Here is a 14754-nt window from a genome sequence, read left to right as displayed (position 1 = left end):
TAGTATACGACCAGAAAGCAATGCCCAGTTTCCCCCAAGGCTTGACTCTCAACATCATCATTTCGATCCTCGCGACAGATTGCAAATTCTCATTGTTATGCATGGTTGGAAACGCCACCGGCCAGTTGAAATGGATCTGGTTCAAGGAAGGAAAAAAGCGCCAGCTGTATAATATGCAGTACTCTAGCAATGCGAGTTGTGGGCTCGTCGAAGCTCTTGGAGAGCTAGTAGAGTAGACTTATTCGATAAGTTTAACCGCAGCCCGTGGCAGTTTTTGCCTAGAAAGTAGACCTACTGTGACTGTGTCCAGATGAGTAATTATTGATACTTAAAGGTATAATAAATGATAACATCATGGCTCAACTTCGGTCCATATCTCGAACTCTTCTACTTCTACATTCGCCTTCCAATTCCCTCTTCATTCAATTACGCTGCACATTGGCCCATTCTGTCCAGAGACTCTATGCGGCACTTGCAACTGTCTAATATTGCTGTGCAGGACGAAGACAACCAATTTTCCTTTTTCCTAAAGACCAGATGGTCATTTCTATCAGTTATTCCTCCTAGCAGGTTGCTGTCACTCCTACTAAACGTTTCGTGGATGGGGCTGAGTTCAAAGAGAACGCATGAGGCATCTAGGTCAGATAACGGATGGTAGTATCCGAAAATGGCCCCCTCGTCTGTGTTGGTGATTTTACCTGAGATCAAATCAATCACAGGATCATTCACAATCGTGGTGATTTGGTCCGCGAGAGCAGAAGCAGTGATGGAAATTGTCGAGACATCCTAAAAATTTATGGAGCTTGAGGTCCTTGAAGGCGATATAGTAGGAGAAAATCGAGCCCAGTTGAGCAAAGACAGGTGGAGAGGCTATTTTCCTCTGCTAAGAAAGACGTCCGGCGATGTTCCGTGCATCGGAAGGTTGATAACACTGGGATAGAAAACGGCGAAGGCCAGGTAAATAGCTCTGGCTGACTCAGTTGGCCCACATATAACTATTCATGGATTGGGATAGAGAAATATAAATACTGTTGCCTTGCTAAGAGCCTGATCAAACATGTTCCAAGTGATTCTAACATCTTATATTTGAATGAATGCTCTGACAATGCAGTTTACAGCATGGCCCAAATCGGAAAGCTGTTTAAATAGAACAGTTGATGACCCAAAATAAGTAAATATGAGCAAATTCACAACCGTACGAAGCTCCTCTTGAGGCATGCTAGGATGATAAAGAGACTCTCCTTCATGAAGCTCCTTTGCAAGCGGCCGAAAAGCATCCCTGGGAATATGACCCACACATATCAGAGTCGGTCGAGCGACAAAAGAGAGCATCCAAGACGTCATGAAATATCTCATCTGTCTTCATCGAATTTGGCCCTGCAAATTCCTGGCGTTGGGCTTCATTAATAGTACTAGAAAACTCGAAGGCTCTGCGCAGAGCCTTTTCCCTTGCATCTTCAGGATTAAATGGCAATGTATTACTATCGTGGGTAGTGGCAAGACTGGAAGAGTATACTCCTTGAATCAGCGAGTGTTCTGGACCGAGTATCTGCACTCTCGTGGACGTTTTGAAATCGTTCTAGGTACAGACAATCCCTCCAGTCTGTATGGATAGCTCAGAATTGACACGTTTATCTCTAGAACTGGGTGGCATTTGCAGAATGGGTTTATGAGTCTCGTATCTATTCCGGAATCCAAGATTCGAAGGAAACCTATAACAGCAGAAGCCTCAACCATCCATGCCAGCATGACTCGTTAAATTCACCTCAACACTATAAACCTGACTACTCCGTACAACTTCCTCACATTTAAAAAATAGCCATACAATTCGGCGGACTCGACACCCCATTCGCACAATTTAACGGACTACTCGACACAAAGAAAGTCCACCTCCCCAACGTCTTACAGATCCCCGCCAACTCCTCCAAGTCAAACATTTCCCCAATTGGTAGTCCCCAACCGGCCAATAGATGATGATGAAGATCGAACTCCGGTTGCAGCGGCGGGAAAACCTCAAAACTAACCGCATCCGAAGCAACAGCTGCAAAGTGGTTATCCCATACAAATCGCAGCACACGCTCACTCTGTTCAATACCCGCGTGCTTGGGAGTGCGCTGGAGACTGTAGGCCATTTTCTCGTCATCGTTCATCTTCTCCCAGGTCTTCGTTAGGCCGACGCGGAGGAAGAAGATGTCGCCTCTTTGGAAGCTGATGTTGCATTCGCGGGCGATTGCCAGCACATCGTCGAGGAAAACGGTGTGTTGTTCAAGAGCGTTGACACTGATTCCGTTTTTCTCTGCCCAGGAGAGGTAGTCAATTAGGACGCCCCGGCCTGCGATGCCTTTCTTCGCCCAGTGTCCGATTCCGATACGTGAGTTATTGGTGTCTTGGATTTCCGCTGCCGTTGTGCCGCCGTAGAATACTTTTGTCTGTCCGTCGGGTGCTGGGGCATTGTGGTGCCGGAGACCATCCCATTGGGAGGATTGTTGGGGGTTGAAGTGGTATTCATCGTCGAAGGCGTTGTCGGGGGCGACCCATTTGATGTGATGTTCGAAGCGTTTACGGCCGAATCCTGTTGATATTTCAATTACCGTTCGCATTGGAAGGAAAACGTAAAAAGCAGATACCTGGCGGGTTCAACTCCTCAAGAGCCCAATTCAAACACACTCGCTCCCCCGTCTGAATCTGTGTACGAGCTGCATCTGCCACAACGTCCGGCGTGAGAATACGGAGCATCCCCAACCCTTCATCTTGAGTTCCTGCTGGTGCTGGCCAGAATCGTCGCTTGTCTGGGAGGTCATCGAATCTCTCTGGCAGCGTTCCTGACATGGCATCGTCGATCTGTTTAAGGCGGGAGAGGGGCTATCGGGAATTGCTGCAAGAAGAGAACTTGACCAATTGAATGTGAGACCTTGAATCAATGAGAGGTAGGAACAATAGTACAGAAAACAATGCAACAAGAGTGTGAAGTGTTAATCAATGACAAAGCGAGTGGAAATATGATGATGACATCGGAACAAGTCCCGCCCAACCCCGCAACCATAACTATAGGAAAGAAAACAAACGACTGCGTACAACCAGCGTCCATTCTAAGTACATACAGATATACGCTAAACAGTGTAGAATCACAACACCAGTTCCTATACAAGGAACTGCTCTCGCTTACAGGTCATCCTCTGCTTCCTTCGACGAGGTCTCCTTCTTAAGGTTCGACATCTCGTACTCCTCCCGAGAACTCTCCGTACCGGAACCCGACATGGCAATGGCCTGTCTGCCCGTATCGGACGACTCGAGGAAGTCGCGCAGACGGCGCTTGCCTTCCTGCATCGCCTGGCCGGACGCCGCCTCAGTCATCTTCATAATTGGGCCCCATAGATTGAGTTGATACGTCACGTACCCAGCAATGGCACAAACAAACAAGAGGACAAAGTAGGCGGGGTTCCGGAGGACTAATGCAAGTCAGCACATTGTCTTCCCATATCTTTATCGGGCACAGTAGGGAGCAGAGCAAACTTACCAGCAATGATTTCGTTCCAACCAAGAGCAAGGAGAATACCATAAAAGTACAGAGGAACCTGGGTCATGCCACCGATGGCGCTCCGCTTGGCTTCCACATACACTCCATCTGCTGCCTTCTTAAACCGCACTGTGAGATCCTGTCGTTTGGCGTCACTGAGAATGGTCGTCTCCTCCTCCAAGCTCTTGCCTTCCTCTTCATCTACACCGCCAATCGGGACAAGGTCTTCCTCATCGGCTGGCGTCGCAGAGTTGGGAGTGTGCCCAACCCAGCGGTCCAATGGTGGCGGGGCAGATGTGTCTGCCAAACGGAATCGAGATAGGAACGGGATCAGAGTTAGGGTAGACTCGCGAGCACGAGTATATACGCCTTCAATGTCATCGGTCGGACGCCAGATTCGAGGCACACCGGCATCGTCATAGCGGAACTTGTCCTCAAAGTTCTCACGCAACTTAAGCAGCAGGTTGCCCTCGATCATCTCCTCGTCGATCTTCGTCCGCAAAACACCCCAGGACTTTCTCCGCAGTCTCCATAGACCAACGTCTACTTCCTCCAGGCTCGCGTCGAAGCTACTGGCACGATCCGTGAATTTCTTCTCCGCATCGATGACCGTCTCGCTGAAGATATTCCAGATTCGGTCCCAGAAGGCCTTTTCGGTTTGTTTGTCTCCTACCTCGGGAGCCCCACCGCCTGCTCGTCCAGACCCCAAAGCATTGAATTCAAGCCCGACAGACTCACCTAAACGCGACTGCACCCACCGCTCAATCCGACTTGCCAGACGCCTCATTTCATCCTTTCTCAGTCGTGAGCTAACTTCTGCCAGCTCCTTCTCATACAATGCCAATTCGTTTTCGTAGTTACTCCACTCGAGCCCTTCAACCACGGTGGAGCGAGCGACCTCCTGGAACTTCTCCAGCGCAACCTTTGTCTCCTGCTTCACGATCTCGGCAAAGTCGTAACCAGTGCCTCGTTTCTGGCCCGCCTTCACTGCTCCTGTAACAGCCTCGGTGAAGTCGTTGGTACCAGACTTGTGCGTTGCACTAAGTTGACCGTAGAACAGGGCCTTCAGACGGGTGTCGACCTTTCCTTCCAGCTCCGCCCGCTTTCGCTGATAAACACCCTTGTGGTAACGGCTAGCTTCAATCTCGAAAGCGTCGACGGCTTTTGTTCGTGAAGCTCGCATCGCCGCTCCCAAGCCACCGAGAATCTCCGCTTCTCCCAGACGAGCCGCTTGTGCCTGCTTGTCTTCGAAGGGGACAACTGCCTGGTCAAAGGCCACCATCACTTCCCTCAAGATTTCGTCACAACGGAACTGCGCGAGAAGTTCCTGTTGTGTCGGCAGATCCAGGTCTTTGTTGTTGACGATCTGATCCCAGATACCTTCAGCATATTTCGAAACTCCATCTGCAGGGATCCGACGATGGTATTCGGGAAGGAAGACACCTCCCTCGGAGAATTCGCCTTTAAGCGGATCCAAGTTCAGATCTTTCTGTCCTTCACGGAAACGCAGGCTGAGCTTGTTCGTTTCCTCTACAAACTTATCGGGCTGGTAAGCCTTGTGGGGAAGCCCATAGAACTGGAAGTCGAAATAATCGTGAACGCTCGAGTTCTCAAGGCCAGTGGGTTTGGATATGGAGTCCCACAGACGGGAAATGTCCTCCGTCAACGTCTTTTGAAGGTTCTTGAGGGGAGTGGTTCCGACGAAATCACGGATGACGAAAAACAGAAGCGATCGATGGGTTGTACTAAAGTCCGCAATCAACACTGAGATCTAGAGCAGCGGGCTTAGACCAAGAATAAACAACGTACCTCCTATCCTTCAAGAACAGCTGTAAGTTGACCTCGAAGACAGTCTTCAGCAGTCCCATGTTGGCACCCTGATACAAACCGACTTGGTGTTCCCAGATGTTAACAATAAGGACCTCACTCGTCGCCAGCGCAAAAAGAGCGCTCTTGCGTTCAAAGTCCTGGTCCTCGCCTCTCTCACGGCCGTCCGTTCCCTCAACGTCCATGACAAGGATGTTATCGGCCATTCTCTCGTTTGCATCCCCGGGCGACTCAGAGACCTTCTTGTTATTCGATAGCCAGATACCCTTGGTCGTTTGCCGTCTTTCCAACTCGGACATGACAGAAAACTGCGTACCAAAGAGGTGGTTGAGGAGCGTGGACTTGCCGGTCGACTGGGATCCGAACACGGAGACAAGATGGTAGTTGAAACCAGCGGGGGTCACATTTTCGACGCTCAGATATGTGGAAAGATTTGGACTAAGTGGAGTTATTTCTGTTAACTATGCTAGACATCTAATGGGGGGTGGGGTAGTGTCCTTGGAAACACAAACGTCTAATAGACAAGCAAACAATGGCGTGTAGAGAGAAAAAAAAAAAAAAAAAAAAAAAAAAAAGACGTACTTGAACTCCTTGTTCTCGTCAATCACTTGAACACCATGCTCGTAAGCAGCTTTATCACTGGCGCTGCCAACCGATGCGAGATGCCCATTGGAATCCATGATGGGCTGCGCTGCCGAACTGCGGCCCGAGACCGAAGAATGTTGATCGGACGGTACTTTTTTCCTCAGTCTAATTGTTTAGGTGGAATGGTGTACAGAGTAGGAATCTCACAACCAGGCGTTATGTGAGGATCGCGGAGAACGAAGGGGTGGCTTCTTTGCGGATCAACAGATATCAGGAGAGGATAGAATGCGGAGAGGACAATGATGATGTATGAAGTGTTCACAGAAGCTAGTAGACAAAAGGACCTCGGCCTGAACTGCCCACAATTAATCAAATATAAAATAGGGAAAAGATCACAAGGACGGTCTCTTGTGCGATTGGGCCGAAGTCACGTTGCGGTAGATGGAAGTGGCTGGACTCAACAGGGAGGACTCGGGCTGGGGATCGTGGTCCCGGCGACTATTTGGTTTTCTGCCCGAGACATCAGGCACCGATCGGGTATGGGTAAGTCTTTATGCCTTAGGTATCAAACATTACTCCGTTGGTGTTTATTGCTTATAACCGGGTCACCCTCATTATATATCATTGAATTCGTGTCAAATAAAGAATCTCGATATCCAAGAGAGGAGAAGAATGAAAAGGAAAAAGTCATCTAGCTTAATATAGTACAGTTACAAGGGCATAATTCACTGAACTCCGGTGCATCACGTTCCCCCGGATTCCCGCGTTGCAAGAAAGTGTCAACAAATTGAAAAAAGGAGGTATTTTTTTAATCGTAATAAAAAGAAAGACCAGCCAACTCCAAGGTAAAACGGCGTTGCTGTTTATTTCTCCACAATACGGGTGATCAGACCAGTGGCAACAGTACGGCCACCCTCACGGATGTTGAAGCGCTGACCAGCCTCAGCAGCAACGGGACGGTGAGTCTTGAGAATCATCTCGACGTTGTCACCAGGCATGACCCGCCCGGACTGGTCCTCACCGGGGAAGCTCAGGTCGGCAGCCTCGTCTAAGCGGTTTGTCAGCTACCCAATATCACACCGAGAATGTAGGGCAATCATATAAAGGAAACTTACCAGCAGTACGGAGGAAGAGCTGGGGGCGGTAGTTGGCGCCGAATCCAGTACGACGACCACCCTCAGCCTCGGTCAGGACGTACATAGAGACCAAGAACTTGTCGTTGGCCTTGGTGCTAGCGGGCGCGGCAATGACCATACCACGGCGGACGTCCTCACGGCGGATACCACGGAGAAGGAGACCAGAGTTGTCACCAGCACGGGACTCGTTGCAGGTCTTCTTGAAGGTCTCAATGTCGGTGACCTTGGTCTTGATGGGGGTGGCGGATGCACCGACGATCTCGACTTCCTGGTCACGCTTCAGCTGACCACGCTCGACACGGCCAGAGGCGACAGTACCACGACCGGGAATAGAGAAGACTTCCTCGACGGACATCAAGAAAGGCTTGTCGAGGTCACGCTGAGGAGTAGGGATCCAGGTATCAACAGACTCGAGAAGCTGGTCGATCCGCTCGGTACCAATCTCAGGACGGCGGCCCTCGAGAGCACAGAGCGCAGATCCGAAGATGATGGGGGTCTCTTCACCCTCGAATCCGTAGCTACTGAGAAGCTCACGCATCTCCAGCTCGACGAGCTCCAACATCTCGGGGTCCTCGACGGCGTCGACCTTGTTAACGAACACGACGATTTTCTGGACACCGACCTGACGGGCAAGTAGCAAGTGCTCACGGGTCTGGGGCCTGTTCAAGAGAAGCAGTCAGCAAACCATTCACACAAGTATGAAGGCATCACAGATTCAAGACATACATTTGGCCATCCGAAGCAGCAACGACAACAATGGCACCATCCATGTTGGCGGCACCAGTAATCATGTTCTTAATGTAATCGGCGTGACCAGGGCAGTCGACGTGGGCATAGTGACGGTCGTTGGTCGAGAACTCGATGTGAGCGGTGGAAATAGTGATACCACGCTTGCGCTCTTCAGGGGCCTTGTCAATGGCACCATACTCGAGGAAGTTGGCAAGACCCTTCGAGGCCTGGTACTTGGTAATAGCGGCGGTCAAGGTAGTCTACCCAGAGTGTCTTGTAAGTCGATAATCCTTCGTAGGTGGGTGGGAAAAGTGGTGGGAAGTGATATAGAGCTAACCTTTCCGTGGTCGACGTGACCAATGGTACCTATCATAGAATTCATTAACTATCATCAATGCCATGCAAAATCAAGAAATGACAGCTTACCGATGTTAACATGAGGCTTGGTACGCTCGAAAGCGGTTGCCATTCCACGGGTAACCAGTCGGTCCTTGGTGAAAACATGGTGGACCGGGTTAGCAGCACGCGGCCGGAGCAGCGAAGACCGACTGGTGCGCAGCAGAAGGTTGGCGGTTCTGGTGATGTTGGACATCCTGACAACCCGGCAATGTAATCACAAACACAACAGCACAAGGAAACGTGATGGGAAGAATAACGAGGGCTGGACAAAAGAGGTCGAGATGCGAGGATGCGGAACAAATTTTAGGAAGTTCTTAGTCAGCATTGGGCCAATCAGAAATGGCGGATTGCGGAGTACAAAAAGATCCAAACATGCTATGTGCGCTGCAATTGAAGTCGGCAGGTTATCTAATAGGAATGGATTTCTGATAGTCGAAGTCAATTGATAGACAATTCCGGAAGTTTACTCTGCACAGTAGAGAGATATCCGGACTGAGTTGTTTTGTGACCACTACCCCGAGCCGGACCAAACGCCGTGTTTCCGATACCATAGAAGCATGCTAAAGCACATGGGGCCTCATATAATACACGTTAGAGTTCTTCATCCATAATATACATAATAATCTGGGTGGGTTGTGGAAAAGCATCCAGGCCAATCTAATTAATCCTCTTTTCCACCACCCATGTAACTTGTTTCCCTGGCTCCCCAAACGAGGGCTTAACCTGCGCAGCACCAACGCTCTTGACTGCTTCTGCCACACTGTCCATAAGATGCTTGATCTCCTCCACTGTAGGCGCCCGCTTCCCCTTTTTCCTCTTCATGAAAATCTCCACTTTCCGACCTTTCAGTAGAAAGCTCCTCAACTGTTTCAAGCGATGGGACAGATCATGCGCATCAATAGCCCAGTTCAATTCCACCTGCTTCAATGATGCTTTAGCAGCATTGGCAGCCTTTGCTTTAGCCTTTTCATGTTCCCTCACTGTTACGCGGTTCACAATCTTGCAAATAGGTGGTTGACCATCGATACTCGGTGAAACTTGCTGGAGAAAGTAGGTGGGACGTTCGATAGATCGCAGGACATCGAATATATGTTCGGGGGGGCCCAGTTTGTTGTCTTCGTTCACAATTTGTACGAATTTTGCCCGGATTCTTTCATCTATGAATTGGTTCTGCTCTGCGGGTCTCGCTGTCTGGTGACTTGTGTAACGACGGAGTTGCTCTGGTAATCGCGGTGATATTTGGCTCTGGATACGGTTCAAATTGAGAAATGCAATTTGTGAAGTTTGAGATGGTGACAAAAGGAATAAATGACGGAGTGTCGGTGTTGTAGAAAAAATATTGCGCATGTGCTTCATTTTGCGCGACGAAGCAGTTGAGGCAGGATGAAAATGAATTGCTTGCGACCAAAAGTACGGGTGACAATTCAGAATTATGAATCAAGAAAGTAGCATATATCGGAGCGTGTAGACCGCCTATTGTCGCAGTGGAACTGTCTGTACAATAATAATATGGACCTCCGCGGCGAACGATTGATAAAGCACCGCCACAGGGTCCAGACCGACGCGCCACATCTGGACCCGTGACCTTTTCCGCCGCCTCTCCTGAAACCGTCACGGCCACCTTTCTGCCTACTCTCTTGTTCTGCACCTTTTTTTTTTTTATTTTTTTCTTTTCTTGCAGTTCTTTCTTCATTCACGCACACACACATTCTCTCTCTCTCTATCTCTCTCTTTTATTTCTCTGTTCTAGGCTGGTCCGGAGTTTTCTTGGAAATTCAATGGTTTTTCTACATTTCGTTCGTTAGTCCGTTTCGCCAACGCAGTCCAAACCTTCACGTTTTAGGGCGTTACTCGGAGACGAAACGCCCACATAGCACCCGTTCGATTTCGCTCGCATGTCGACGGGGGTTGATGGTCGAATTTCCCAAGCCGCTGAATCATATTTGAATCCGAATTCAGACACTCGCATCCGCTCGAGTTCGCGACTCAATTCGTTCGCCACTACATATTCAGACGAATCGAGTAAATATCCGGAAATCCCGTCTAATTTATTGTCGGCAGCCATGGTGCAGCCTCAAAGGACGCGGTATCTGAAAACAGGTGCCATTGTGGGTGTCCTGTTATTGATGCTGTTCTGGCTATCACCATCCAGACCCACTGTGAGCGGTCTCAGACAAGGTAAAATCGCACCCCATAATTTAGAGGAATATAGAATTCGATCTGATTAATTGGCCATATAGCACAATCGCCCTCTACTGTTCCCCTGACAGGAAAGTGTTCTAAACCTTACGACTCGTCAAAGCCATTGATTCAGTATGCGCTCATGATTGATGCCGGTAGCACGGGATCTCGCATTCACGTCTACCGATTCAACAACTGCGGCTCTACACCCGAGCTCGAGAATGAAATCTTTGAGCAAACTGAGAAGAAACCAGGTGGCTCTGGTCTGAGCTCTTACAAGGAGGATGCCGAGGGAGCCGCCAAAAGTCTCGACCCCCTTATGGACGTGGCCATGAAAAACGTTCCCGACGAGTACAAATCGTGTTCGCCAGTCTCCGTGAAGGCTACAGCTGGCTTGCGTATGATTGGGCCTGAAATGAGCGAGAAGATCCTTGAGGCTGTTAGAACTCGTTTGGAAACCGCCTATCCCTTCCCAGTGGTCTCTAAAGGGAAGGGTGGCGTTGAAATCATGGACGGTTCGGATGAGGGTGTCTATGCCTGGATTACCACCAACTATCTTCTTGGGAAAATTGGTGGACCTGATGAAACGCCTACCGCTGCGGTTTTTGACCTAGGTGGTGGCTCCACTCAGATTGTCTTCCAGCCTACCTTCCCGAAGAGCAAGGCTGGTGGCATGCCGGAGCACCTCGCTGAAGGCGACCACAAGTACTCGCTTAAATTTGGGGGACGGGAATTCGAGTTATACCAGCATTCTCACCTGGGCTACGGCCTCATGGCTGCTCGTGAATCTATGCACAAGGCCGTTGTTGATGCCAAGCTGGCCCAGAGTCCCAAAGACCAATCGTGGTTGACGCAGCCGATCTCTAATCCGTGCATTGGACCAGGAATGGAGCGTGATGTGGTATTGAAATACGAAGCAGACCACCCTCTTGGTTCGCAGGTCACGGTCAAAATGGTTGGACCTAAGGAACAGTCTGCTCCTGCTCAGTGCCGCGCTCTGGCGGAGAAGATCCTCCGGAAGGAAGCGGACTGCAAATTGGCACCCTGTTCCTTCAACGGTGTGCACCAGCCATCTCTCGAGAAGACTTTCTCTCGTGAAGATGTGTACATCTTCTCTTACTTCTACGACCGGACTAAGCCGCTAGGCATGCCCGACTCTTTCACACTAGACGAACTCCACCAACTTACCGCGAATGTCTGTGGCGGTGAGGACAAGTGGAAGATATTCGAGGGCGTTGAGGGTGCTCTTGGAGAATTGCGTGGCCGTCCTGAGTGGTGTCTGGATCTCAACTTCATGCTTGGGCTGTTGCACACAGGCTACGATATGCCCCTATCGCGTGAAGTCAAAGTTGCTAAGAAGATTAAGGGCAATGAGTTGGGTTGGTGTCTCGGCGCAAGGTAAGTCTTTTGTCACCCCCGTTTCAAAAAATGAGTCCGACGCTGATTTAGCTTAGTTTACCCTTGTTGAGCCAGGAGTCTGGCTGGACATGCCGTGTTAAGGAGATCTCATGAATTTAAGTAATATTTTTTTTCCCCCTTCTTCTTTTGTGGAAATATGTTTGACAACGGTTGTTCTACTGTTATGGGAAAGTCTGGAAGAGGTGTTGCTACTGGGCTTTGGCTGGTTATTGCTTGATGAAAATAGTTGTAATTTACCAACCGGCGGTATCTGCGTATGCAATAACTGCAATAACTACTATGGATAGATTCAATATAATATGGCAATGCAAAAAAAGATATCCAAGCAATACACATCCAAATCATCCATATGCATAATGGTGTCAACTGGCCAGCCAGTTTACTCGTTCATTTCCTCAATCGTAGGCTTTTTCGACTCGTCCTTTTTAACACCCATCAATTTGCCCAGCACATTCGGATCTTTTGGCCGGCTAGGGAGCTCTGTCGACTGCTGCTTTGCTTCTTCATTGTCAGGACTCTCATCCTCGTCATCACTCGACTCATCATCCGACCGTTTTTCTTCTAGAACACCCAGGCCTAGGTTCTATAGCAGCGACAATCAGCATTTCTCCCAATGTAAAGTAACAGTCAAATAAAAATAAAAAAAATGGCATACAACGTACCATTTCAATATATCTCCCCTCGACCTCCTCATCTATACCATCCACCTGAAGCTCTTTACCCCGACCAGCAGCCAGTTCCCGCTCCAAATGCTCATTTGCACTTTTCATTTGCGGTAAAAACGCCGTTAACCGGGACATAATACCATTGTCTTTCTCGATGCGGTGTATCCGAGGTTTTTGCCGGGCAGCGATAGATGGAATCGCGCCATTGTCATCTCTTTCTTCTTGATCTCTTGTTTCCTGTTCATCTTCTTCGTTATCGTCGCCGTCATCGTCGGAAGAATCTATCGAGGAACCCGAAGATGAGGTTGGCTCGTCGGAGGATGTCTCGTCGTCATCGTCACTGTGATAATTCTTTTCTGATTTCTGCGACTCGAGCGTCTTCGTCTTTCTTGTTTGCGTACGCTTGGGAGGTGAGGGTGCGGATTGGTCGGGGGAGAACTGCTGATCGTCGTCGCTGCGCGCGCGTTTTGTGCTGGCGCCGGGCATATTATTTCTTTTTTCTTTCTTTCTTTTTTTATGCGTTGATTATAAATATAATAAAAAGAATGCGTTAATAATGCTCAATAACGGCGTTGTAATGGTGTTTTCGTGGTGACAAAATGGGAGGTAAAAATGGAGAAGTCGAAAAGATGAAATCGATAAGAGTTTATCATCGTCGTCATCCGTGGTTCCATAACGGTCCATGTCCTTATGATTTACAACTATATGACTTTTTCTACAACACAGGAGATTTCTTCTTTCTGATTTCTTCATAGACAAGCCTATATTTCTCACAACGCCCATGGAGGCACTGAGAACATGGCAGACCTAGCCGATCTCACCTCGAGATCCTTTGGAGCAGCGCATACCCAGTCCATACAACTCCTTACCGCATAGACGCTGAAACCTCCAACCTCTCCTGAATGGCTTCGATCTATTCTCAATGGCAATGACAGACAACTCCGAATCATAATTCTTTCTTTCCGGCGGCTCGAGGTGTCGCAATGATCAACTGTCAAGGCCAATCTACTTCCCGCACTACGCGCTCGACGGCGACATCCGATGTACTTCAGTATGGCTTCAATAAGACGAATTGATTGACAGATTGATAGTCCGAGAGATTGATTAATCCACGCAATACAGAAACAAGCCGTAAGAAAGTCTGCAGATGCTCACTAAGCAGGCCCCTCATTCAGCTGTACAAATTTATTCTATTCATATTCAGGGGAGCGGGAGATATCTATAGTATTGACACTGACGCTTATATTATATAAATATATATTGAATCAAATTATCCTAATCGCAATCTCGACCCCAATCCCTTTTCATATTCTCTGCCAAATTCAAAACGCCCGAATCAGAGACAATGAGCGTCCCCCAACTCCAACTCAACGACACCACCCCCATAACCCCAGATGACCATCACAACAATTGCCTGGACAAAACAAGCACACGCAAGTCCCTCCACCAGAACATCTTCGGCAAGCTCCGTCCTCTACCCTTTCAATATCACTGGACAGTTTGGTACGACAAGTACACTCCCGAGTCTGACGATCCCTCGACCAAGAACAAACTATACATCCTTCACGAAGACGTTGCCGACATCGCGACCTTCTACCGCGTCTACAACAATTACCCATGGGATAAAGTCCGTGTAAGAGACAGCGTGCATATTTTCCGAAAGGGTGTGGAGCCTGTACCTGGGGATCCAGAGAATCGGAACGGGGGATGTTGGCAATTCCGGGTGCCAAAGGGTAAGGCGTTGGCATTTTTCCATGAGGCAGTAATTTTATGTATGGCGAATGAGTTTCAAGCGGCTCTGGAAGAAGGTATGTTTATCCCCTCATCTGGATGTGGTGCGCAGGTGTAGACTAACGTGAATAGAACATGACCATGTTCTCGGGATTTCTTCATCTGTCCGCTTCAACTCGCATCTTATTTCCGTCTGGAATAAACTAGGGGGCAATGAACGGTCTATCAAAACTTTGGAACAGACTATTCTTGAACGGCTCTCGCCAGATTTGAGGCCTAGTGGCTCTCATGCTGATGGTTACTCCTACCGGCGGCATGGGGAAGAATAATTTGCTTCTAATGAGGGTTTCATTGTCTATTCGCATAATTCATTTTTCTGGAGTTCATCCTGTATTGTATTGTATAGAGCATCTGTACTTGAACATAGCCCGCCAATGCGTTGTTTATCATCATCATTAGAGATTAGTATATAGACCTCCCGTTCATACACCAAACCCTCAATTATACATCCAACGATTATAATACAAGTACACAAGTCATTAGGGTTACCGTCAGCGACTGCAAT

At 48.7% G+C, this 14754-nt stretch overlaps 7 protein-coding genes across 7 annotated transcripts; 2 read left to right on the top strand and 5 right to left on the bottom strand.

Annotated features, from left to right (window-relative positions):
- Positions 1-1808: 1808 nt before the first annotated feature.
- On the bottom strand, positions 1809-2829 carry EURHEDRAFT_377540 (uncharacterized protein; the record flags this gene model as incomplete). Its single annotated transcript, XM_040778978.1, has 2 exons — positions 1809-2572; positions 2628-2829. 2 exons carry the CDS (start codon positions 2827-2829, stop codon positions 1809-1811), a joined length of 966 nt encoding a protein of 321 aa, XP_040639161.1.
- A 333-nt stretch (positions 2830-3162) lies between these two features.
- Positions 3163-6024, bottom strand: sey1 (dynamin-like GTPase SEY1; the record flags this gene model as incomplete). The annotated part of the gene is made up of 4 exons (XM_040784277.1): positions 3163-3449; positions 3518-5262; positions 5327-5782; positions 5927-6024. The coding sequence occupies 4 exons, from the start codon at positions 6022-6024 to the stop codon at positions 3163-3165; spliced, it is 2586 nt and encodes an 861-aa protein (XP_040639160.1).
- A 458-nt stretch (positions 6025-6482) lies between these two features.
- EURHEDRAFT_412288 (translation elongation factor Tu) lies at positions 6483-8451 on the bottom strand. The gene is made up of 5 exons (XM_040781871.1): positions 8221-8451; positions 8132-8160; positions 7792-8054; positions 7045-7724; positions 6483-6977 (listed from the first exon to the last, which is right to left on the bottom strand). Exons 1-5 carry the CDS (start codon positions 8384-8386, stop codon positions 6793-6795), a joined length of 1323 nt encoding a protein of 440 aa, XP_040639159.1. The 5' UTR covers positions 8387-8451; the 3' UTR covers positions 6483-6792.
- Positions 8452-8577: 126 nt separating this feature from the next.
- On the bottom strand, positions 8578-9678 carry EURHEDRAFT_412287 (putative translation initiation factor IF3). Its single transcript, XM_040781870.1, has one exon. The coding sequence runs from the start codon at positions 9547-9549 to the stop codon at positions 8851-8853; it is 699 nt and encodes a 232-aa protein (XP_040639158.1). The 5' UTR covers positions 9550-9678; the 3' UTR covers positions 8578-8850.
- Positions 9679-10256: 578 nt separating this feature from the next.
- EURHEDRAFT_455718 (guanosine diphosphatase) lies at positions 10257-11886 on the top strand (the record flags this gene model as incomplete). Its single annotated transcript, XM_040784294.1, has 3 exons — positions 10257-10371; positions 10434-11772; positions 11829-11886. 3 exons carry the CDS (start codon positions 10257-10259, stop codon positions 11884-11886), a joined length of 1512 nt encoding a protein of 503 aa, XP_040639157.1.
- Positions 11887-12172: 286 nt separating this feature from the next.
- On the bottom strand, positions 12173-13057 carry EURHEDRAFT_386332 (NOPCHAP1/New4 family protein; the record flags this gene model as incomplete). The annotated part of the gene is made up of 2 exons (XM_040779679.1): positions 12456-13057; positions 12173-12376 (listed from the first exon to the last, which is right to left on the bottom strand). Exons 1-2 carry the CDS (start codon positions 12942-12944, stop codon positions 12173-12175), a joined length of 693 nt encoding a protein of 230 aa, XP_040639156.1. The 5' UTR covers positions 12945-13057.
- A 681-nt stretch (positions 13058-13738) lies between these two features.
- Positions 13739-14518, top strand: EURHEDRAFT_530825 (eukaryotic translation initiation factor 4E; the record flags this gene model as incomplete). The annotated part of the gene is made up of 2 exons (XM_040787166.1): positions 13739-14266; positions 14322-14518. Exons 1-2 carry the CDS (start codon positions 13804-13806, stop codon positions 14516-14518), a joined length of 660 nt encoding a protein of 219 aa, XP_040639155.1. The 5' UTR covers positions 13739-13803.
- Positions 14519-14754: the final 236 nt, after the last annotated feature.

Source organism: Aspergillus ruber, assembly GCF_000600275.1.
Source record: "Aspergillus ruber CBS 135680 unplaced genomic scaffold scaffold00012, whole genome shotgun sequence".
NCBI classification, from domain to species: Eukaryota; Fungi; Ascomycota; class Eurotiomycetes; order Eurotiales; family Aspergillaceae; genus Aspergillus; species Aspergillus ruber.
The sequence above is the reverse complement of the archived record's forward strand: the minus strand, read 5'-3'. Positions and strand labels throughout refer to the sequence as shown.

What these genes read in the sequence shown, in the direction of transcription:
- EURHEDRAFT_412288 (XM_040781871.1), bottom strand. Translation starts at nt 8,386, where the DNA reads ATGTCCAACATCACCAGAACCGCCAACCTTCTGCTGCGCACCAGTCGG. An exon ending in GTCACGTCGACCACGGAAAG is followed by an intron (nt 8,055 to 8,131) that starts GTTAGCTCTATA and finishes CACTCTGGGTAG; the next exon opens with ACTACCTTGACCGCCGCTAT. An exon ending in GCTGCTTCGGATGGCCAAAT is followed by an intron (nt 7,725 to 7,791) that starts GTATGTCTTGAA and finishes TCTCTTGAACAG; the next exon opens with GCCCCAGACCCGTGAGCACT.
- EURHEDRAFT_412287 (XM_040781870.1), bottom strand. Translation starts at nt 9,549, where the DNA reads ATGAAGCACATGCGCAATATTTTTTCTACAACACCGACACTCCGTCAT.